The sequence below is a fragment of the Pholis gunnellus genome (assembly GCF_910591455.1).
Source record: "Pholis gunnellus genome assembly, chromosome: 6".
NCBI classification, from domain to species: domain Eukaryota; kingdom Metazoa; phylum Chordata; class Actinopteri; order Perciformes; family Pholidae; genus Pholis; species Pholis gunnellus.
The window spans coordinates 25461895-25485464 of record NC_136532.1 but is presented as its reverse complement, the minus strand read 5'-3'; the positions used below and the strand labels follow the sequence as shown (position 1 = coordinate 25485464).

Here is a 23570-nt window from a genome sequence, read left to right as displayed (position 1 = left end):
CTAACTAAACAGTAGTGCACATATTTAACCAAACAACAAACAAACAACAGTGTTGATGAATAAATAAATACATAAATACATGAAACGCGATTTCAGCAAATTATTTTACTCTGAAAGTTCCCACCGGATATCTGCGTGCTTTTACTCTGCAAAGCTTGACTCCGGTAGGAGGAGCTTATGACCGGGACTGCGGTGATAAACAAACACACGCAGTACAGCCGTTGGTATCTATAATGCGGCGCTTTGACAGCAGCGGCTGACCTTCTTCACGGACCGAGCTTTAAAGTAAAAAACCCGGGTTAGAAACCCAGGACTTTATCTGAAAAAAAAAAAAAAAAAAAAGGATTTGTTTCCCTCCTTCCTTCCCTCGGTTTATGTGACACACATCAACGTCCCGGCAGAGAAACGAGCGAAACATGACGGAGCTGAGGAAGCGAGGCGGAGGCACCGAGAATATCAGCGACAAGGTAAACGGAACCGCGGCGACTCCCCCCCCCCCCCCCCCCCCCCGCGAGACCCTCGCCGTTAAAAACAAGTTCCGTTTTTTGTTGTTGTTGTTGTCAGCCGTTGGCGAAACCAGCCGAGCTAGCTGAGCGGTCAGTTAGCAGCGGGAGCTAATTAAGCTAAGTTAGTTAGCTCGCTAATTAAGCTAGTTAGTTAGCCTCCCGGGGGTAATCCTGCTATACAACATCAACACACTGTCAAACGGCTCCGCGTTAAGACGTAACAACCACTTCTGTTTTGGTGTGAGGTTTCCACGTCCTCGTGGCTGGGAATGTCACACCATTTTTGATTTATTATGTACACTGACATCACGAAATAGTCCCATCAATGTCGTGCACCTGCTGGATTTGTGTGGGTTGATTGCAGCATTAGAACAGGTGCGAGGCTTTAAAAAAAGGCCTTTTTGGGGGGGGGTTGTAGTGGGAGAGATATAAAGGTGCTCGGGTGGAAATGAAGGGTCCAATGCTTTGTTTTTGAACCAGTCTTTGCAAAACACCAAGATCATCAAAATACTTGACTATCTGCCTTTGAAGCTACATTGATTTAAATGGCCGTCAGTCAATAACAAATCAGGATTTCAAGGGAGGGAGACAAATGGTAATATTTTAATATATTTATACTAGAAATTTGATTCCTGCTCACATCCGGAACTCCCTACTTAAAAAAATAGCACTTTAAACATACCTTTTTATAGCCATTTTACTCTTCTGGCATAACTGTTTAATTGTATATGTCTGTGATTTTTATGTTTTTAAATACTTCTCTTTATTGTATCCCCTTTGTAAAGTTTATTTGAGTTTTTTTAAAAGCGCTTACTAAATAGAATATACATTACATATGCATTAGCCCTTAACATGCATAGTGTAACTAAATATTTTAAAATTAAAATAGTGAGAGAATGAATCTTTTATGTAGCGATTTGTTCTCTTCATGAGTGTGTGGACGGCTACCACACAGCTAACTTTTTAGATTTCCTTATTCCCCAGAGTCGTTCCGTCAGTGGGACTGTTTCAAAGGTGAGAGTCAACACCCACCTAACGGCTCCACTAACCCGTCCCACCACCATCCCATATGTTGAGCAACCCCACCCGGCCCACTGATTAACTCACAGAGAGAAGAGCTCTCTGACCGACGCGCTGCATAATGTCTCTGAAACTGTGCCAACGAGTTCAACAACAACGCCTCCATTAAATCATACATGTGCTGCAGTCTGTCTGCTTCACACAAGGTCACCTCTTTGGGGAAAGTTGTTCAGTCACCGTAACCAATCCACACATTACCTCGATGCCTGGAAGTTTGGTGATGCAGATGTAGTATATCACAACACCTGACGGCCTCTTTCGTAGCATGAAATTAAATATAGAGGGGCGAAGTCCAGCCCCTTCCTATAGACCACCGTGGGACCTAATTTCTGTAAAAATATGTACGAGAAACAAAACTTCTTCCCATGAATTACACATGTGATGTTTGTCAATTTAAAAGTTCACTTTGCTCGTCAAGAAAGTCACACTCTGTCGTCAAACTGTTGAACCTTAAGACTGTCAAAATACGTAATTAGAAAGCCTAAACACCCAAACACACATAGGGTAAGATAACGTTACATTTGTACTTGGATACAGCCGCGTTAGCTAGCTAGCAAGCAAGCCAAGGTAACGGCCATGTTGGTGTTGTGCAAGATGAGAGATGTAGGTCACTGAATGGTTTCCCGCAAACCTAAATGTTACTACGAAAAACTGTGACTTTCTTGACCTGCAAAATGACCTTTTTTTAAATTGGCAAACCTTTGAAAATGATTAGTTTTTTGCTGTTGACTAATGTACATCATTTATCTGAAATAAGGTCCCATGGGGGACACCGTAAGCGGCGGGGCTTCGAATAACAATGTGATGCAAGATTTAACATTTCCTACTCTGACATCGGTATTGAGAGATGATCTGTTGTGACACACTTACTCACTCTACTCTAAGTTTAAGGCTATTTGACACTTGCCTTTATGGTGCTTTTATACATGTTGCCGTGTTTATCCGTTTCATCTCATACGTCCATTAAATCTGTGGAGGTGAAAGCTCTTTACGAGGCAATCGATGAATACATGATTAAGTGCCTCGCACCATATTTCATTGTTATGGTTTTCCTTTTACTGTCTCACATCATGTGAGACATGATGTGTCGTCGATGTGGCTCAGTGACGGAGCAGGTCGTCCATCAATCAAAGGATCGTCTGTTCGATCCCCGTTTCCGCTAGTCCACTTAACCCCAGATTGCTCCTGCATGTGGTGTCTAGCTATGTTCCACACTCAAATGTAACATCTTACCTGATAGGTTTTCTCTTATTTTCCGTCGGAAAGCTAAAGAACGACTCTTATTGTCGCGAGAACATTCTGGTACATCGTAGCTTCAGAGAGACGTCACATACGCAACTTTTAGGTTCGGTTTTGTAGTCTTTCTAATTACGCATTTCCACAGTCTCACTTCAACAGGTTTATGACAAAATGCAAACTTTCTTTGATGTGCAAAATTATCTCTTACTTTGACAAACATCCTGTGTGTAATTCACGCCACAGTTCAAATGGTATCAAAACATTATTTGTCTAAAGGGGAGGGACTTCACCTCTCCATTGCTGTCAGTCAAATACGCAGGCGAGGCCGTCATGCTGCCGGGCTTACACACCGGAGTCTGGCTTTGTTTTGACTTCTTTCGGTTTTTTTTAAACCAACGAACACATTCTTCTTCTATGAGTCAGACCAGAAGGAACAATCTGTAGGTGTGAACCACGAGAACGATGATAAATTAACTCGTCAGTCAAATGAAAATAAAACCTTCTGCCGTCTCTGTCAGCTAGTTTGCGTCGCTCTTAATTAGAAGCAGAGATGAGTCTACCCTGAGTGGTGGTGGTGGTGGTGGTGGTGTTGGTGTTTCAGAGGTTATTAAAGCATCACTGTCGTGTCACTGCAGCAACACCCGAGCAGATCATGTTCACATGAGGCGTATTTAAGTTTGTTGCTGACCAAAGAAGAGTGTTTTATGGGCTTGGACATCACACACACACACACACACACACACAGATATTTATATATATATGTGTATTCACACGTCCCTGTGTGCTGTCTCCTTGGCCAATATTTACTTTTGTTAATTATTTAGCGACACGCGCACACATCCTCAGCATTGTGTTTCTTTGATTCACATCTTGACCCGGAGCTCTTCACACCGCCACTCTCCCTTCATCGTGGTCGTGCATACTGTTGCCTTGCTGAAGGCTCCACGTGATGGGTGACCTCGGTGGGCTGTCTGCAGCGGAGGTGGTGGTGGTGGCAGCCGGCCGTTTAACGCTCTGCTGCTCACAGCTTCATTCAGCGTGTGTGTTAGAAATGTCTTTGGACAGCTCTGCCTTGGGGCTCTTTGGTGTTTTTTGTTAAACTCAAGCTTTGTGAATATAGACAGAATAAATGATGAGGATTTTTGCTGATTGTGCAGTAACATGGGCTGATATCGTTTTGACAACTATTGGATGGATTGTCATGAAATTGTAAATAAAGAGATGATGGAGGTAGCTGAAGGAGTGAGCCATCTTGCTGTACCGAACATGGCGGTGGGTGAAGACAAAGGTTTCTGAGCTGAAGCGCTGATGGTTCAACTCCTGCTTTACTTCTGTTGTTCTTGTGTATGAAGGGCCTTTCACTCGTCCTGTCACACTCGCCCAACATATCTCACATCTGCCGTTTTCTAAATGCATTCCATCTTAAAGCTTACAACATCTATTCCTGAACGGTTACGTTTTTTTTCTACACCCTGGTTTCAGCAGAGCGTCTGCGTGGTTAGAAAACCCGTGAAGGGCTGTGTCTGATGGTGACGTCACTGGTCGTGCATCGAGCATAAATCAAGCTTCATTAGTGGTTAGTAGGACACAAACGAGCCTGCAAAGGTGAACACAGACCGGAGCTGCTCGTCTCCTAACGTCTCCTGTCCTCTTTGTCTGATCCCGTCCTCTCTGCAGACGAGGCATTAATAGCCAGGAGGAGGACAGTGGAGGTGAGTTGAGCTGCAAGGACAGTGTTACTCAGACAGGACAACAACATGGACGCACAGTAGAAAGACACCGTCTGTCTGTCTGGATGCACCACCTGCTGTGGCTTCCTTTTATGTTTAATTTCATGCTCTGTCAGCAGCATTTTCTCTTTGCTTTTACAGTATGTATATAACGCAGAGATCGGGCAAAACAAAATCGTACAACCAACATTAATCAAACGTTTCTAATTATCAGTGGTTTAACTTTGGGAGGAATAAGTTTGAGCTGAACCCAAAACATCCCGACTGTTTCTTGAGTTCTTTATGGGCTGAAAGGGTCAATAGCGTTTCTATTTAGTGTTGTTGTTCTCATCCTTCCAAACATGCAGTTTGTTGTTTATAGCATTTATTAAATATAGTGTAAACCAGTTTAGAAATAGTGTCTGATTTAAGTTCAGTTTCATACGTATTCTCATTAAGATCTTCTTCAATCGTAGAGGAAGAGGTAAACATGAAACACCAAAGCATGGTGTACAAGTGGCTTCATCATTTCAAGTGGTACTTGTTATAATGATCATATATATTTATATTTGGACTTGTTGGATTGCGTAACTTGGATTGTTATCGCGCAGATTTGCAGGATAGTTTGTTTGACTGTGAGGTATTGACACAGCGGTTGGCCGACTTTATTAAAAGATTAACAGTGTTTGACTGTTTTAATTAACAATCTTGAGCACATTCACCCGGATTAGTGCGTAACACCGTGTACCTCCAGAGTGTGAAGTAATGTGCTGAATGTTGAAGAAGCTATTGTGGAACCAGTGAGGAGTTCTTCTTCTCTGCCAGCCACTTGTCATAGAAGATCTGCTGGTAAACCCCTGCACATATCAGCCTTCCGTCTCCTCACGGTCTGGTCTTTGCTGCACACGTCGTTGGTACGAGCACTTCAGACCCTCGTGTCACACTTTGTGATTTAGAAATGAAGACCGATACTCATCCCTGCAATCTGTGCTTCAGTACAACACATTAGCTGCTTCCATATCTGATTTACTGGTAAAGAGCCCAACAATGAAGTCCTGAAATAGCTTGTTTTGTGTGTCAAACAGTCAAAAAAAGAAGTTAAAAAATCAGCGAATTGTCAAAATTGCAACCGAAGCATGTTTGAAGTTTTTGCTTTATAAAAGGTTATTCATCAAATCAACTTATGGTAATAAAGCCAAGCACGCGCACGTGGGCACGTCTATGTTTTTCACCAGAGTAATTCTAAAGAAGAAGAAGAAGGAGGAAAGAGGAATAGATTATAGAGCTCAGCTGCCTGCTTGTATCTCGACTTAATTACACAAAGTTTAGTCTGATTGTAGAGATCAGGACACGCATGTTTTCCTCTAATCTTTCTCAGAGACATTTCTTTTGTGTGTGTTTAGATGATGTTTCTGTGTCAGTTATTTGGCTAAATTGATGATTATTTAAAAGAAAGCTTGGAGACACCGGTCCATCTAACCTTTCTGTCTTTTTTTTTTTTTTTTAATATAACTCATCTCGTACTGCAGGCTGCAACGTTTCCTCATTAAAACCTGAGTAGAAATCTTCAAGTACACCTTCATCCCTCTTGAGCTCCAACAGCAACTCAAGTGACCCCCCCCCCCCCCCCCCCCCCCCGAGCCTGATCCCTCTTTCCAGCTAATTACAACGTCTGTCCGAGAGCACCGACCGTGTTTCTGAAAGTAAAGCTCTGTGATTTTCACCCTGATGCTCCCACTGACCGTATTTAGCAACGTCTGCGTGAAAGCAGCCATGAAAGGGAAGGAGAAAGAAATCCACGAGCCTATATGTGCAGAAGAGAACTTAATCCTCCACATTTGGTCTGTGAGCTCGCTTTGTTAAAAATAGCAGAAAGAGAAGGCTGCTTTGTCCCGTGGTGGATCCTCACTGGTGCTCACTCACCTACTGACGTGTCCGGCTTCATTTCTAGGATGTCACTTTGCTTCCTTATTAATGATGTTGGAGTGTCCACACTAGTGCTGCTGCAGCTGCTGATGCAGCAGCATCAGTTTGGGCCTTTTATTATTAGATAATGATTTCCATTTATTTTTAGGTCCACGGTGGTCAATCCCAGTCGTTTTTATCTTAACCTTTTGTTATCTGGTGCTGACTTGTAATCATGAGGATCTGTGTTTCTGTGAACTCATGGAGCTGAAACTCTGCAGCTTCTGGACGCAAAATAGATCCACGTGGAAACCTTTTTAACCTCCATTCTTTTACTTTTTTTAGGTTAAACAAAGAGGTGAAAGCAGCGACTCGTCTGTTGACTGGATCTAAATCCAGATTAAAGATTCATTAACGCCAATCAGAAGTTTGCCTCCCGGGCAGCAGACGGTGAACCTGTCCACACCAGGTGTAGACTTTCAGTCACGCTCGCCCACTAATCCTCCAGCAGCTCGCTCCTTTTATGGGTGGAAATATGGGGGAAAAATTGGAATTACTATGTTCTGATAACCTTAAAATATACAAGTGACCGTATATTGTCTCTTCAGCCACAGTCTTCCTCTCTATCGCCACCTCCCCTTTAACTCCACTAGTCAGCTGATATTGATGAACAGTTCAAAGGCTCTACTATTATCACTTCATGGCTTTAATGTGGAATTTTACGCCTGTTTCATAAACAGGAAATATAGACATTGAGCCCGACAGTAAATCCTACGTCTGTGTCACACTTTCAGTCCTTATCTATCAGCTATTATTGACGGTCTGACGCTTGTGTAAAACAGACCAACACGCTCCTCCACATGTAGTCACAGGTCAACTAGAATCCCAGCCGGACTGGGAAGACACCAGTACTGAAGTCCCCCCCCCCCCCAGAGGAGCTTTAGACTGGACTCTATTTGACTACATTAACTTGTCATTTGCATCTCACGAGTGCTCTCTGTGTACATCAATCTTTCCTTATCTTAAGTGAGTATTTGAATATGTGTGTGTGTCCTGACAGGAGGCCGATGGCGACGACAGGCTGGGCCTGCAAGGCGACACAGAGGGAGAATGCGACGGCGACTCCAAATCAGACACTCCAGATGTTCCTCTCTCCACAGCCGACAACACTCCTCAGTACCTGAACAAAGCTCTGGAGGGCCTGCCGCCCAGGTACACAGATACTCGTTAGAGGTGGATTCCAGCAGATGTTTGTTCCTGGATTTGATCCTCTGTTGTGTGGCAAGATCAAGGATCTATTAACATCTAGCACTCAGCCTCACTAGTCTGAGTTTAGTGGTCTAAGATGGAAGCCGGGAGCCCCAAATAAGAGTAAATGTGAATATTCTGAGATTTAATTTGGATGCATGTGAGCCACAACAGGAAGTGGAACAAGTTTAAAACCATACATTTCTTAGATTACAGGTGAAGTAGGTCATCGTGCTGAAGCTGCATGTAGAATAAGAGGTCAGATTCACTCTGAGGGTCTTGTTCAGATGTGCTTCAGCCATGATTTTGCTGTAACAAGCGTTTTTTCATGAAATGACCCCGACAGAGTGAGTGATCGTCGTTCCTCCAGCGCATGTAGGTTAATTAGACCAGAAAATAGATCCTGCAGAGATGTCTGAACATGCTCCTGTTCATGCGGGGGAGGGAATGTTGTTGCTCGTGACTTTTAGGGACTTGCATCGTCGTTCAGAAAAGTGTTTTGACCAGCGACTGCTGTTGGTTTTCTTTTAATTCCCTCCTTGAATTTAGTCCAAAATGACTTGATTATATGTAATCTCATTCACAGGGATTAACAGCAGTAGAGTAAGTGAGGCACTCATTGAATCGTCACACATTAATATATTAAAGTATTTCTTATGAACCTGAATGTCAAGTTCTGAAAAAACAAGAAAGAAGGTGTGCTGGCAACCTGTTCTGTCAAGTGTTGTTGGTGACTGGTTTTTGTTAGGATTGGGTGGACTGACTTGTTTTCTGTGACTGTGGAACAATATATTCATATGCTGGTGTGTCATTGACGGTTGGTAGTAGCTTTACTTTAAGAGAACTTGCAGTGGTTCCATTCTTTCAGGTTGCGTAGACTTATATCTGGATAAATAAGGAAAAAGAAATAATTTCATCGCATTGATGATTTTGTGCACGCAACGCTTCTGGAAAGAATAGAGGAAACAAAATATTTGACCCTTGCCTTCTATTTATGGAGAATAAGCTTTATTTATGGAGTTATATGGGATAAGTCGAAAGACCTTAAAATAAACACAGTAAAGTCTGGGAAAACTTTTGACAAAACAAACCATTAAAGTAACTTTTCTTGCGCAGCTCAGCAACTGGAGCACAAATGAACAAGAGGAGGGTGTGACCAATAAGTGACGGCCAGGTCACTGAGCTTAAAGGCTCACAAGCAAGGAAAGCTCTAATCCTGAGTGCTGCAGAGAGACATGTGGATGAACAGACTGCAGAGAGGGGGGGGGGGGGGGGGGGGGGTAGGAAGAAGAGAGGGATAACAGAGAAACGGATGGGGAGATGTGGTAGACGTGAGCAGCAGAGAGAATGGATGGACTTGAAGGTGAAGAGTGATGATCAGAGAGCTCACAGTGCTGAGAGGAAGCAGCAGCAGCAGCAGCAGCAGCCTTTCTTTTTTCATGATGCAGCTGTTTCTCTTCTCCATTCATACCGCACGCAGCCTCTCTGCTCTGTGTGGCTCCTGTGCAGCCTTTTTAGCCGTTTCCTCTTCTTTGTTTCGCTCCCAGGCGGTCCGGCAGTACATCCAGTGCACTGGTAGTACTGGTAGTACTGGTAGTACTGGTAGAAGTATCTGTTGTAAGGGCTAGAGGTACCATTACAAGAAAGCCTCATGGCTAGCGTTCAAGGATCATTTGTTGTCTTCATGCAACACAGGGATGCATAACGGAGAGCAGATAAACGTAGCAGTAGTACATTCCTGTGGTGCATTTTTTTGAACATGTATCAGGAGGAATGTAAACGGCTCTCTGAGCAGATAATATGGCCGACATCTTCACTTTCAAAACTCAACATAAGGAAAAACATTGACTGTGTTTGAGCTTCAAGCATTATTAAACACAGAGTCCACCTCCTCTCATACGACCAGAGTCTCTGTCCGTCAAGTCCTGCTTGATCCTGGACCACGATGGAACCAGGTCTCTGTGAGGATGTGGACTCTACAGTCACCGACCTCCACCGAGTGGAATCGATACTTTTTAGTTTGTTTTCCGTTTAGACTAGTTCGGTTCGGCAGAGTTGGACCTGAGTTGGACCTGAATGCAGTTGCAGGCACAGACTAACTCATTTCATTACATTTTAGGATTTTGTTCACAGATTTGTAATTATTTCCTCAGCTTCTCAGGTTGTGAACCACTGCTTTAGAACACGCGCTATCAATTTTGACTCTGGTTCAAGAGAACATGCTTGTAGCGAATGCCTCAAGGCTAAACATTTGTCCCTTTACAGTAATAAAAGCAGCGACTGTGACTCTATGTCGTCCTCTTTCCTAACAGCCGTTGCCAAACTGCTTCAACCACAGTCTTGATGCTTCCTCTCTTTCACCAGCCGCCCCTTTAACTCCACGAGTCAGCTGATGTTTTTTTGAATGAGCACGTCAGCCCTGTAAATTCAAAAAGCTCTACGATTTCTAATTTCATGGCTTTAATGTGGAATTTTATAACTGGAAATCCAGAGATGGAGCCAGACAGTGTTGTGTATATTTCACTCTCTCTCTTTCTCGCTTTGATTGAAAATGAATTAATGAAACATTCATGTGATTCAACGGTTCCTTTCTCCACAGATGGAAGAACTACTGGATACGGGGGGTTCTGTCTTTGGCCATGATTTCGGGCTTCTTCCTCATCATCTACATGGGACCCGTCACTCTAATATTCGTGGTGAGTGGCAGCGAGTTGTTGCTGCAGCTGTTGTGAGTAGAACATTTTCAAAGCACTGACTCTCTCTGTCGTCGTGTTTCTGCTCTCGTTCCCGTCGTCTTGTCGGTAGGTCATGACCGTCCAGATCAAGTGCTTCCAAGAGATCATCACCATCGGCTACAGAGTTTACCATTCCTACGAGCTGCCCTGGTTCAGGACGCTCAGCTGGTGAGGAGAGATCATCTGTAGATGGATTACCCTTTTTAAAAGGGAACTTTTTCAACCATTACAATGTTGGTAGTATATGCAAAAGAAATGTTTAACTTCCCTCCATGTTGCCAGACATCGCGGGTCTTTAGCGGCTCTAGAACTACAGATTGTACTTCCATTTTTATTTATCGTGTGATGCTGGAGTTGGACATTCGGGGCTCTTTACTGTACATGAACCAGAAGACAGAAGTCTGAGAGTCGAGCACCGCCAGCCGGTGACGATAGCGGCGCAACAAGCCCAGTGCATTCTGGTTGTTGTAGGTTATTCTACACTTTGGGCAAAAGAGAAGACCACGGCCCCTTTTTCTATGTTTTCATGCAACACCAATTTCAACACAGACAGTCAAAAATGATTAACTTCTTCTGCACGCCTTCCATGCATCTACATTCACAATAATTGATGTGAGGGCACAAAAATACTTCTTTAAAAGAGCAAAATGTTTTAATAGTAGTAAGCTATCAAAATATTCATATCTTTGGCTCCGGGACCGTATCAGCTCTAGTGTAAAAATAAAAGATATTCAGCCCGTCAAAGTGGACTGTTTCACCTGAAGGTGAGGTCTATATTCATCCCGAGCCGTCTTAATGGTGTAATAATATGTAAACCCTTTTTAAAAAGCCAGAAACGGCAGAATTTCTCCTTTTTTTAAAGGTGCCACTTAGTCGTCTCTCCTGGCAGCCACACTCTATTAAACTCTCCTGGTCCTCTAGTGAAACGCTGACTCAGACCAGCTTCCTCTGCAGGTATTTGCTCTAAATATGCAGCGTCCACCTTAGACCACTGAGCCGGAGTTTTTGCTCCACACACACATATACACACACACACGGTATGTAAAGGCAGCACTCAGTGCAGCTAGGAGCAAAGATCACTGTCATGTTGGAAGCTTATTGAAACATTCTCCAAGGCCTTTCTTCATCACACACACACACACACACACACACACACACACACACACACACACACACACACACACACACACACACACACACACACACACACACACACACACACACACACACACACACACACACACACACACACACACACACACACACACACACACACACACACACACACAGGTCAATGTACAGCGGGCATGAAACACAGGTAGACATTCAGTGACACACAGTAGCACAGAGTTTAGACTGAAGTTCACAACATAAACACAGGGTTCCAGTCCACACTCTTAGAACACGGAGGCTCAGTACTCGAAACCACGACGGCAAACTTTCACAATAAAAGCCCTAGACATATACGCTGCGTGACTGTTTACCAGAGGGAGCTCAAAGTCTCTCAGAGCGTTTCACTTAAAAGAAAACTCAATAAGATATCTTGCGGCAGCTTAAAGGTTGTACAGCAGTTTACCTCAGACAGATGCTGGTAGTTGGTCTTCTGCCTGCTCAAATCTATTCTAACCTTTTTATTGCAACTGCTGCAAATTTGCACCGCTGCTGGTATGGAAAGTTTTGATGTGAAATATAGTATTTTGCATTTTGGTGTGGTTTACATGTCACACCACGGTGTGTAAAGGCCTTTACTAATACAAAGGAACAACTAAAGTTTTTTTTCTGAAGCAAATGTTTTCTCCTGAGCTCTTATTTCTAAGAGGGCGACAACACTTCTGTTTACAGAGGAAGAAAATGTGAAGAAAATCTAATGTGCCGTCTGTTTTATTGCCTCAGGTACTTCCTGATTTGTGTCAACTACTTCTTCTACGGGGAAACTGTAGCGGATTACTTCGGGGCTCTGGTGCAGAGGGAGGAACCTCTGCAGTTCCTGGCTCGCTATCACCGCTTCATCTCCTTCGCCTTGTACCTCGCAGGTGGGTCTCTGCTTCACGGCCATAAAAGAATCAGTCCTGCAGTATCTGCAACAACACAAGGCGCCCTTCGGCCCCTCTGCTTCCACTCACGTTTTCCTGTAGCGGTGGAATAGATTGCACCAGACACGAACAACATTACTGGGGGAGAAAATGGAACAAAAAGAGAAACAAAGACCTCGGGGAGGATTACAGACTGATTTACGACATGAGCTCATCGGCTCTTTTTCTTCGGAGCTTATAGACGTTTACTGCAGCAGGATGCGTCGTAAAACCATAAAGCTGTGCCCTTTATCAAGATACTCGGTACACTAATGATTCACACATATTATATGTGAAAACAAGTGGAAGTTTATAAGAAAGTTCCTCCTAATAGCGCAATGAATCATTCCAGTGTCCGCTGCTGAATAGGTTCAAAAGATGCCATATTGTTTTAAATTGTATGATGTGCTTTTCCTCCCGTCTGGTTTCCATGCATGTCGGTACAGAATGAAAATCACCTAAATGTTAGATATCAGTCACACGTTTCCCCGAGCGTAGCCTCGGGGCTGCTCCATTACGCTGTACTGCAGCGCCGTCATTCTGGGTGCTAAATGTACGTTTTTAGTGCAAGTTTAAAATGGAGCTCACTGATTTTAGCTCATCGCACACAGATTCATGGGTGTCGGCGTGAATGTCGGCCGGTTATTAACTAACAATTGCAGCACAGAAAAGCCAAAGATATGAGTGAGGTGGTTTAGAAACTGTTCTCGTTGTAGTTTAATGCAGCAAAGGACTCGAGAACAACAAAAAAAGAGATTCCGACTTGGACCTTTCTCAGCCCTACATAATAATGATAATAATAACACTAACTCTATTTATATAGCACCTTTTTAAAAAGTGCTTTGGTAGCAAAAGCAAGGCAATAAAACAACAGAAAGCTCAACAACAGCACGACAAACTAAGATAAAAGTTAAACCTGATGAAACCGTACAATAGATTAAACAATAAAACCTTTTGATACCATAAGAACAAACTAAGAAATAAGATAACAATAGTAAAATAAATGCTCTAAAATGGGGTTTTAAGAAGTGACTGATTGTGGGAGCAGGTGATGTCGTGAAAAACCCACCAGAACAAAACGAATCCATTGCATTGACACATTCTCACACACACACTGATGCATGCTGTACAAACGTTAGCTTCTAGACTTGTGATGAGAAGAACAATGAGAGAGTCACAGAAAACAGGTCGTGTCTTATCCTCCAGTTAAGTCCGTGTGGAGACGTGGATCTTAAACCACATAAGCAGCTGTTAGGAGTCATTGTAGTTCGACAGCTTTGTTGTTCAACTGTAACAATGCTCCGTGCATGTTTTGTTCATAACCATGTATGAAATGTTTGCACAAGAAAAGTTTAATTATTTCATATTAAAAGATTTAGTGCATGAAAGACTGACAATGAAAATTCAGAACAATCTCTACATTTGTGAGCCCGTCGCTCACCGTCTGAAGCGGACTGAGAACATGTTTTTAAGTGTTCGTGTTGCTTAAGGATCAAAAGTAAGGAGCAGCTCTCCGGTTGTGGGACAGTGAGGTTCCCTCTGAGTCGGATGAATGGAGGTTCTGTGTTCTCAGTGTGGTTTCTACACAGTTCTCCTTCAGTGTCGCTGACGTTCAGCTGCAGCTTTAAACCCGAGGACATTCTGATCTGAACCGCATCTTCTCTCAGTCTGTTTTTCACGTCTCCCCAGGTTCATGTACACAAACTCTCAGCCGACAGCCTCCTCCATGCTAACTGGCGTGTCTGAAACTAAAATATCGATATCGCTAAAACTGTAGAATGCTTCCAGATGTGTGTGATACAGAGTAGTGAATTGTTCAGTCAGAGGCATGCCGCACACACAGCGAACCGTAAAAACAATGTTATAAGTGATTCATATTATTATTTTAATCTGCCGTATACTTTGTTTACCTGACAGCATGTTGTCTACTCTTTCACAGGTTTCTGCATGTTTGTGCTGAGTTTAGTGAAGAAACATTACCGCCTGCAGTTTTATATGGTGTGTATCAGCCAAGTAACCCTCCTCCTCTTCTTCCTCTTCCTCTTCCTCTAACCTGCCGTCCATCTCTTTCACCTGCTTCTTACTTCCTGAAATGTCCTTCTGAGAATATTGTTTTTAAACTCATCTTTTGTTCTGTTTCCATTCATTCACTTGTCAGCTGTTTTCAAACACACACATTAACATGTTTGGTATGATCCGGGATATTCATTTATTTAATCTCGTGCGCATCGATCGACATCACTGTAAATGTACCAGTGTTAGAAACTTTACACTCTCGGCCGGATGTTGAAATTGGCTTTTAAAACACGAACCTAAACAATCACAACTTGATGAACCAAAACATGCCTCTTAACAGCTGATCAGGATAAAAAAGCTTTTAAGGAGTAAAGCAGCAACTTGTAAAGTAGGACGTTTAGAAAGCAGGCGAGTAACACAGAATAATGTTAAGCACGAACTAAAAGAAGACCTCTTAACATCACATTGTTGTGATTGTTACCGTCAGACATTCAGTAAAAACATGCGATCAGCAGATCTGCATTAATGCTTTCTAGCCGCTGATCTCTGATGATGATGATGATGATGATGATGATGATGATGATGATGATGAATTGTGAACAAGACATTAGTGTTAAATCAACAGGACGAGAGCTAGTTAACGTTAGCAGCACCGCTAACAGCTAACGTACGGAGGTAGTAGTCTGGAACCTTGTAGACCAGTTTCATCATCTGCAATCGGTAAAAAAAGAACGTGATGGGGCATCTCTAAAAGTTATTAAACTATGATATAATACTTCCTCTGCTTCAACACACAGTCCCGTTTTGCCTCTTGTGTTATTTTGCTGCATGCATTTTCACAAAACTCTTGTTTTGAAAGAAACCGTTTGACAAATCTTCTTATTTTTCTTTCTCCACTCGCTGCCTGCTCTTCTCTCACCGCCACACATTTGCTTTGTCTGTGTCATTCACCTCGTCTGTCGGTCTGTTCGTGTCATTTTTCCACCGTTTCCTAACTTGTGAGCAGGCGCGGCCACATTCCAGTGCAGTGACTCTGTGTGTGTTTGTGTTTTGCCATTCCAGTTCGCTTGGACCCATGTGACCCTGTTGATTGTGGTGACTCAGTCGCACCTCGTCATTCAGAACCTGTTTGAAGGGATGATCTGGTAAGCGGCACACAGACGGACCGGAGGAACGAGCCTCGCTGTCTCCGAATGTCGACGTGCTTGCAGGCGTGTTCGCTCTGTTTTAAAGTAGTGGAACAGAGAGAAACACAAAGCTACGACCAATATAAATATCTACAAAAGAAGCTAATTCTGTTTTAGTTCACCTTTCTAAGATAATGACAATTTTAGATCATGATAAATATATTTTATTGTCATATATTTGTTGTTATTGATCCACACATGTTCCAGCCAGAGACAGAATTGATCAGATTTTAATTTACGGATGGTTTCACTTCCCTCTTAACATCGTGGAAATTCCCCTTTTTCCAGGTTCATTGTGCCGATCTCCATCGTCATCTGCAACGACATCATGGCCTACCTGTTTGGCTTCTTCTTCGGGAGGACTCCGCTGATCAAGGTAAATCAGATGTTCTCTGATGTTCTCATTGTTTAGATTTGCATGTAGTGGCTTCGCTGCTGTCTCTTTTAAGAAGTAGAGTAGCTTCTGTTAACGGATCAGCATCGCTACAAACAACCAGTCGAGAAAATATACAAAAGAGTTTTTATTTCTTCTTCTATGGTTTGTACAGTGTGATATGTGGGCTCAGCTGTACAGACAGAGTGAGACGCTCAAACGACTAAATGGAGAACTGAGTAGAACCGGTGAACTCGTTTGTGTTGAAAGGAGCCGGTTGATGTGGTTCTGCGTCAGACCAGGAAGTGAGACTAGATCTCAGGGTAGATCCAGAACACACAGTGGTTGTACGGTCTATCCTCCCTGTTCACTTCCCTGCTGTGCTACATTCCTACTAATTAAAACATCTTTGCATCAAAATAAGTCCTCATTCACAGAGCATCTCCTCGATACTAAATCTAAGTCTTACAAAACGTTGTATCCTAAATGTGCTAAATTCCTGCTTATTAACAAATCTTTGCATCAAGATGAGACTTAAAATAAGGTTTTTTCCTTCTCCTGCATTCACTGCCCGTATAATATAGAGTATATTACTCTGTTTACACCGGACTGCAGCTGCAGCATCTCTTTTAACAGGCTGTCGGTGCAGCAACATGACCGCTCCCCTGATACTTGATATGCAGCAGAGTTTTCTGTGAGCAGAGCACAAATGTTGGTATCTCAGTCAATCATGTTTAATTTAATTGTAAGAAGCTCAAATCATGACTGCGATCAATATTGTATTAATAGTGCAGCTCTTCCTTCCAGTAACTGTGGATCTCCCCTCAGGAGGAGCTGAATGTTGACGTAAATATCTGAGCCAAATACGCTTCAGAAAAACAAATGGAGGGATGGCGCTCTTTTCTCAGATTTACTGATCAAAATCACTGTTGAATGAATCAAATATGGTTCCAGTGAAGTGTCGTATTGATGATGGTGTACACACAGGAGCTATTCAGTAAGAGGTTTATTTTATATCGCAAGTATTTCGCGGTGAGGCTGATGTCATGATGATGTGAAAGACGGCCTCTGTTTCTGTCTCTAACCCCTCCTCCCCCTCCCCCTCCTCCCTCTTCAGCTCTCACCCAAAAAGACGTGGGAGGGCTTCATCGGAGGTTTCTTCGCCACGGTTGTCTTTGGCTTCATCGTGAGTACACTTTGTCTGCTTCTACGACTCACTCGCGTGGTTTTTCCTGAAAACAGAATGAGATGTTCTCTGCGTCACTTTGGCCAAAAGTTACGAGTTGTTTGTGTTGTTGCAGTTTTTTCTCATCATGCTCACAATTGTCAGACAGAGTTGCGTAACTCTGTCACATGGCCTCTAGTTTCTGTTCCAACAAATCCTTTTTATTGAGGATTTAATCGCACTGCAGCATCTCTACATTTACTCACCACTTTCACTGTCAATATTCAATGTTTATTAGCGTTTAAACTACACGTATGTTAGACGGGATCGACTTTGGTGCTTAAGTGTTGTGTTTTTGTTGGACCCATCAGCTGGCCTACCTCCTGTCTCAGTTCCAGTACTTTGTGTGTCCCGTGGGCTTAAACAGTGAGAACAACAGGTTCACAGTTGAATGTGAGCCGTCGGATATGTTCGTGATGCAGGAGTACAAGCTTCCTGCTGTGGTGCAGAACACCCTGACATGGGTAAGACTTTTAATTCCTTTTTAATTAAAGAAAATAAATGTTTGCATCAACTAAAACCATTTGAAATACAATAGCTGGTCTGAATGTAATATCTAAGAGTGTGTCATGCCATTAAAAGACCATTAAAGGGATAGTTCAGATGTTTTGAGGTGTGGTTGTGTGAGGTTCTCCTCCATAGTCTGGAGTTTGGAGAACCAGCATCATCCTATCTGGAAGTGAAACAAGTCTTTTTGCTGTTCAATCAAATCCAGTTTGTTACTGTTTTTGCTTGTCTCTGTTAGAAAACGGTGAAGCTGTACCCCTTCCAGATCCACAGCGTCTTCCTCTCGTCCTTCGGGTCTCTCATCGGGCCTTTCGGCGGCTTCTTTGCCAGCGGCTTCAAGCGAGCCTTCAAAATCAAAGTAAAGAGCTGAACTCTTCTCCTCTCTTTTAAGAAGTGTCTTTCAGTCTTGTTTTCCTATCATGTTATTGTTTGAGCCTCTCACAGGTACAGTTTTCACTTCAATCAGTTTTGCGGCTGAGATTTATCGGCTCATTAATTTACAGAAGTTAATAGTCAACATCTCTGCAGTCTGTGCCATCACTCAGGACACCAGCGGTTAGTGTAAGGAAGACATTTGAATGTGGCAGAAACTGGTTGGACAACTTTGAACTTGAAGTGACAGGAAGCTCAGCGACGCTTTGCTTAATCCCTCACTCAGCCAGCGTCTTGTTTCAGAGCTCCCAGCGGTGAAACGTCAGCCAGTCGATGTTTGTGCAGTCACATCTCCACCTAGGGACGCCACATGAGTCTTAACAGGTGCTCTCAGCATTGACACAACCAGGGAAGACGATAGTGAGATTAAATCATTCTCCAGTTAGACGCCTAACGCCTCGGCACGTGTCCGAGTTCTGGTGTAACGCCGCTCTGGTCTCTGCTCCTCCTGCAGGACTTTGCCGACACCATCCCCGGCCACGGCGGCATCATGGATCGCTTCGACTGTCAGTACCTGATGGCCACCTTCACGCACGTCTACATAGCCAGCTTCATCAGGTAAGAGGAGGACCGCAGGCTCAGAGAGGCGGAGAGTGAGATCTAACAGAAATTTCAAATAGAAATGCACCGATGGCAATTTTCTCAGCGGATTCCAATATTTGAAAATGTCTTGACGTCTAAAAACTATAATTTACAGCACACACAAACTTTTCTTTCATGGAAAATTGAAATTCAACTACATAATAAAACAAGGACTATTGCATCATTTTACATGAATTACATCTTCTCCAAAACTGCACCGAGTTAAAGGACCTCGATTATCTCCAGTTTGTGGTCGTAAGATGACGCAGCGCCACAGTTTGTGATTCTTTCCACCCGTTTGTTTCCCCTGTGGTCTCATGTGATTGTTGTGTTGCAGAGGACCGAACCCCAGCAAGGTGCTGCAGCAGCTGTTGATGCTTCAGCCTGAACAGCAGCTCGGCATTTTCCACACTCTGCACTCCCACCTGAGAGTGAGGGGCATGCTCCCCCCCGCTGCTGCCCCGGCTGAATGAGAAAGGCCGCCTGGCTTCACGGCGCTGACGACCGACGAGAGAGAGTGCGTGTGTGTGTGTAAGCATGTACACACACTCACACACACACACTCTTAAAGTATGGCGTGTGATCTCAGAAGCGTCGGCTCTTCATTCGACTTCCAACCAGCTCAAAAATCATAACTTTGAACCTGAGGTGAGTCTCCAGACTACGTGGAATAACTTCGTAGTAACCAAAAAAAAAAAAGAAACTACAACAAAACATGGCGGCTTCGCTGCTTTCCACTTGGACCGGCACTGATAACTAATAAACTACAACGGGCCGTCCCCATCCTAAGAAAACAGACTGAAGATGAAATCTGTTATCGGACTCTGAAGCACACGGCTTCTCTCAGCGCAGGTGGATGGTGGATGTTTCCTTTTTGTGGACGGCAAAACATTGCACTGACTTTAGCTGAACGGACGGTTTTTAAAGCAGCTTTTACCAGCAGAAACGGAAGTGTTGTGCACGTGGACCTGAGCTAACCGCTAACGAGACTGTTGAGATTTGTCTCTCTGGGGCGAAGCGATGATGCAGCAGGGTTGTCAGAATACTGTAGACTACTGTTTTATATACTATGCTCTATTTAACGGTCCTAACCTCACTGCATACAAAAAAAACAAACATGTAGCATGTACGCAAGTCCTGTGTCGGGCTTCTGCTGAACAAAGCCATGTTTCTTCTCTTCTTCCACAGCGTGAAACGTTTAGCTTTTAGGTTTCTGTCTGAATCTAAAATAACTCGCACAAGTAAAGTCGATACAGGTTGACTGTAGGCATGTTAACGCAGCAACTAGAGCATCAGCACTCGAGTTCATGTACTGTACATAAATATACTGAAGATATTTAGCTGAACGAATACCTAACGCATAATATAAGTACTTGTGTGACCTGCTGGGGGGAGAAAAACACTTTAAAGCTATGAGAAATGATATGCAAAAATAGAGATGTAACTCGTGTGTAGTTTGCCTTTTAGCATGAACACTTTAGCTTTGTATGAGGCAGGGACGTAGACTTGAGGTTGCTGCTGATTTAGAGGGTGTGCTGGGCGAACTCAAAGGATTTAAAGGAATACTTTGACATTTGGAAAATCTGATTATTCATGCCGAGAATTAGTTCAGAGGATCGATGGCGACCGGTGCCGGGAGGAGGACAAGCATGAAGATTTGACGGTTCTATATCGCAGCTAACATAAATAATCACTATTTTAGTTTATTAGTTTTATTTTAATTAGTTTATGTGGGGTCAAGCTTTATTTGACTTGCACTTTTTGTGTGAAAGCTACAATTGCGTAAAATAACGAAACATTTGTTTTAAGTCACAGTTAAATATTAAAGTTGTTAATATTCTGAGATTAAAGTAGTACATTTACAAACAAATGTACGATATTATTAAATAAGATATTCTGAGTTTATAAAGTCTAAATCTGCAAGAAAGAAACTTCATTTATTTTCTGATGATGAAGTCGTAAATCTGCGAGGAAAACATTTTATTAAAGTAATATTCTTTTTAGTTTTTCTCCGAATAAAACACCCCGTCCCGAACTCATCAATGTATTTATTGTTTTACCTAGGATAACGCTAACATGCCGTCGTGGAAAGTCCTCGACCAGAGAAAGTCTTTGTTTTAGTTTTTTTTAATGTTAGTTAACTGAGTTTCTCCACAAAAATAATTGTGCAAAAGCACCACTTTAAATCTTGTGTTCTCCAGAGATGTGTTGGTTAAAAGTCATTCAGCATAAAGAACGATTTAGTCGACGAATCAACGAAAAGGGTGCAGCGCTAGTTTTTACATTTTTGTTTGTATACGGATGAAACGAACGAGATGTGTTAAAACGCTTTAGAGGCGTAACTTTGATATAAGGGAAGTAAAACTTCTCCCCCCCGCTTCCACTCTTTATGCTAAGCTACGCTAACGGCCGGCTAGCTCTGGAACCCGTACACAACGTACAAACATCAGCGTGATTTTTTGATCTTCTCAAACTCTCGGACAAAAACACATTTCCCAAAATGGTGAACTATTCCTTTGAAACAAAATAAAAGACTGTGCTTCCTTTATCAATTAAACCAATGATTTAATTTGCACTGTAGCAGTTAGATGAGGGGGGGGAGGTGCATCAAACCACTCCGAAGGTTCCCACATCCTCGGACTCTGTTTGTGAAACTGTTTAAAAAAAGAAAATCTTGCTATTTTAAAGTCTTCTTATGCGTTAAATCACTGTTAAATTATTCTGTTTTGAATGTAGTTTGCTATATAAGATGTTATCAACGATAATGTGAGACCGGAGTACGTTTTCAGCCTCATATGTACTGTTCAATATTTACACAGTGTAGTACTGCGTTTACACTGCGTTTGCACAGTGTAGTACTGCATTTGCACAGTATAGTACTGTGTTTACACAGCGTTTGCACAGTGTAGTACTGCGTTTGCACAGTATAGTACTGTGTTTACACAGCGTTTGCACAGTGTAGTACTGCGTTTGCACAGTGTAGTACTGCATTTGCACAGTATAGTACTGTGTTTACACAGCGTTTGCACAGTGTAGTACTGCGTTTGCACAGTATAGTACTGTGTTTACACAGCGTTTGCACAGTGTAGTACTGCGTTTGCACAGTGTAGTACTGCGTTTGCACAGTGTAGTACTGCGTTTGCACAGTATAGTACTGTGTTTGCACAGCGCTTGCAGTGTAGTACTGTATTTACACAGTGTAGTACTGTGTTTACTCAGATCTTTAAGTATACACAAATCTGACGGGCGGTGGTTTTATTAGCAATATGGTATGCAAGTTGCAGTTTGGTTCCTTTAGACTGGGTTGAATCGTCGAATCCTACAGGAAACCTGTGGCATTGATCACGTGATCACCGCCCGTGTGACGAAGAAGAAGATGCATTATGAGCGTGTTACGAGGTCGATGAGGTTCTCTGATTGAAATCCAGATCTGTTTCAGAGAGAAACGTTTACCAAAGCTGATCAACACGGACTTCCTTCTGTTATTGAAAAAGAAAAACGGCTCCTGGGCCCGGATTCAACCCGCCGTCTCCTTCAGACGTCCCCTCTCTGTTTCTGAAATATGAAAATAAAACATGAGGGGGGGGGGGTTGGATCTGGATGAAGACGATGTCATAATTTATTTGTCTGTTCTCTTCATGTTTTCCTCGTAGACGTATATTTTTAGGGTGTTTTTTTGCTGGGTGGATTTCTGGGACCAGCTGTATTGTACTGTATGAATCTAGGACTACACACACACACACACACACACACACACACACACACACACACACACACACACACACACACACACACACACACACACACACTACGTAGACATCAGGACAGAATTCACAGTGAAGGAATCTGACCAAAACTCAACACAAACAGCAGATGAACAAATTGTGTGTCTACATATATATTTATGAGCTCAGTTTTAAATGGAGTCTAAAGTGTGTCACTGGAATAATTCAACTCAGTTATTGAAAGCATTAAAACACTAATAAGAGGTTTAAAAAGATTTGAAACATGGAAACTACTAAGTTAGATGATAATTTTACTATTTAACTTACTTTGTTCTGCTTTTATTCTTTAGTTTTCAATGAGTGAACACTTTATTTTAATTTAAATGATTTTCAGTCAGTTTATATTTCTGTCAGAAAATCTTAACGAGTGTTTTTGATGATAAATGACTCAATTAATTATTAAAATAGTTGATCAATCAGTTAATTAATTGACTTCTTGTTTCAGCTCTAGTTGGATACATATGCAAACGAATAACAAAAGTACAATTTGAAGTAGTTTGTAAACGCGTCTAAATGTATTTTTTCTAAAGACAGTATTGATAAGTTATTAATAATAAATAGTATTTGTCGTTATTAAAATGAAGTGTATTATTTCATTGGTGCACTGGAGACTCCACAGATTTCCAGTAATAGTTTAAATGAGATCAAAGTTGTTTTGGACTAATTTATATTTTTACTCAAATGTCAACGTAGGAAATAAAAAGCTAGTTTCAGAGGTTTGGTCGCTTGTCTTTTTAATTTATCATTCTGTTTGTTCTGTTTTCTAATGAAGATCGATTTTTAGCTTTTGGAGTGAATAAGAACGATCCTGAGGAATTATTTTGTTATTAAAGGGGCAATACGAAGTCGTGTACAAACCACACACTGATATCTTGTTGGGGAGATTGTAAAGCTGTTTACTGTACGGAGGGGAATAAAGTTTCTTTTCTTTAACATCGTGTACATTTTGTTCACTACGGTTCCTAATGA

General features: G+C 42.3%; 1 protein-coding gene across 4 annotated transcripts; it reads left to right on the top strand.

Annotated features, from left to right (window-relative positions):
• Window positions 1-187: 187 nt before the first annotated feature.
• On the top strand, window positions 188-23534 carry cds1 (CDP-diacylglycerol synthase (phosphatidate cytidylyltransferase) 1). 4 transcript variants are annotated; one of them, XR_013767125.1, is made up of 13 exons: window positions 188-467; window positions 7500-7651; window positions 10287-10383; window positions 10493-10590; window positions 12316-12455; window positions 14434-14492; window positions 15573-15655; window positions 15986-16073; window positions 17188-17256; window positions 17607-17759; window positions 18041-18160; window positions 18478-18792; window positions 19154-19184. XR_013767125.1 is itself a non-coding variant. In XM_079161421.1 (13 exons), exons 1-13 carry the CDS (start codon window positions 417-419, stop codon window positions 19287-19289), a joined length of 1350 nt encoding a protein of 449 aa, XP_079017547.1. In that variant the 5' UTR covers window positions 188-416; the 3' UTR covers window positions 19290-23534. The 4 variants fall into 4 exon arrangements, 1 of the variants encoding a protein (XP_079017547.1); XR_013767126.1 differs by having other exon boundaries at window positions 18041-18558; window positions 18689-18792; window positions 19154-19168; XR_013767127.1 differs by lacking the exon at window positions 19154-19184 and having other exon boundaries at window positions 18478-18558; window positions 18689-18792.
• Window positions 23535-23570: the final 36 nt, after the last annotated feature.

Bases quoted from the DNA above. Each gene is read 5' to 3' on its own strand.
- cds1 (XM_079161421.1), top strand. From the start codon at position 417: ATGACGGAGCTGAGGAAGCGAGGCGGAGGCACCGAGAATATCAGCGAC. The intron at 10,384-10,492 runs GTGAGTGGCAGC...TCTTGTCGGTAG, and splicing joins CCGTCACTCTAATATTCGTG to GTCATGACCGTCCAGATCAA. The intron at 16,074-17,187 runs GTAAATCAGATG...CTCCCTCTTCAG, and splicing joins GGAGGACTCCGCTGATCAAG to CTCTCACCCAAAAAGACGTG.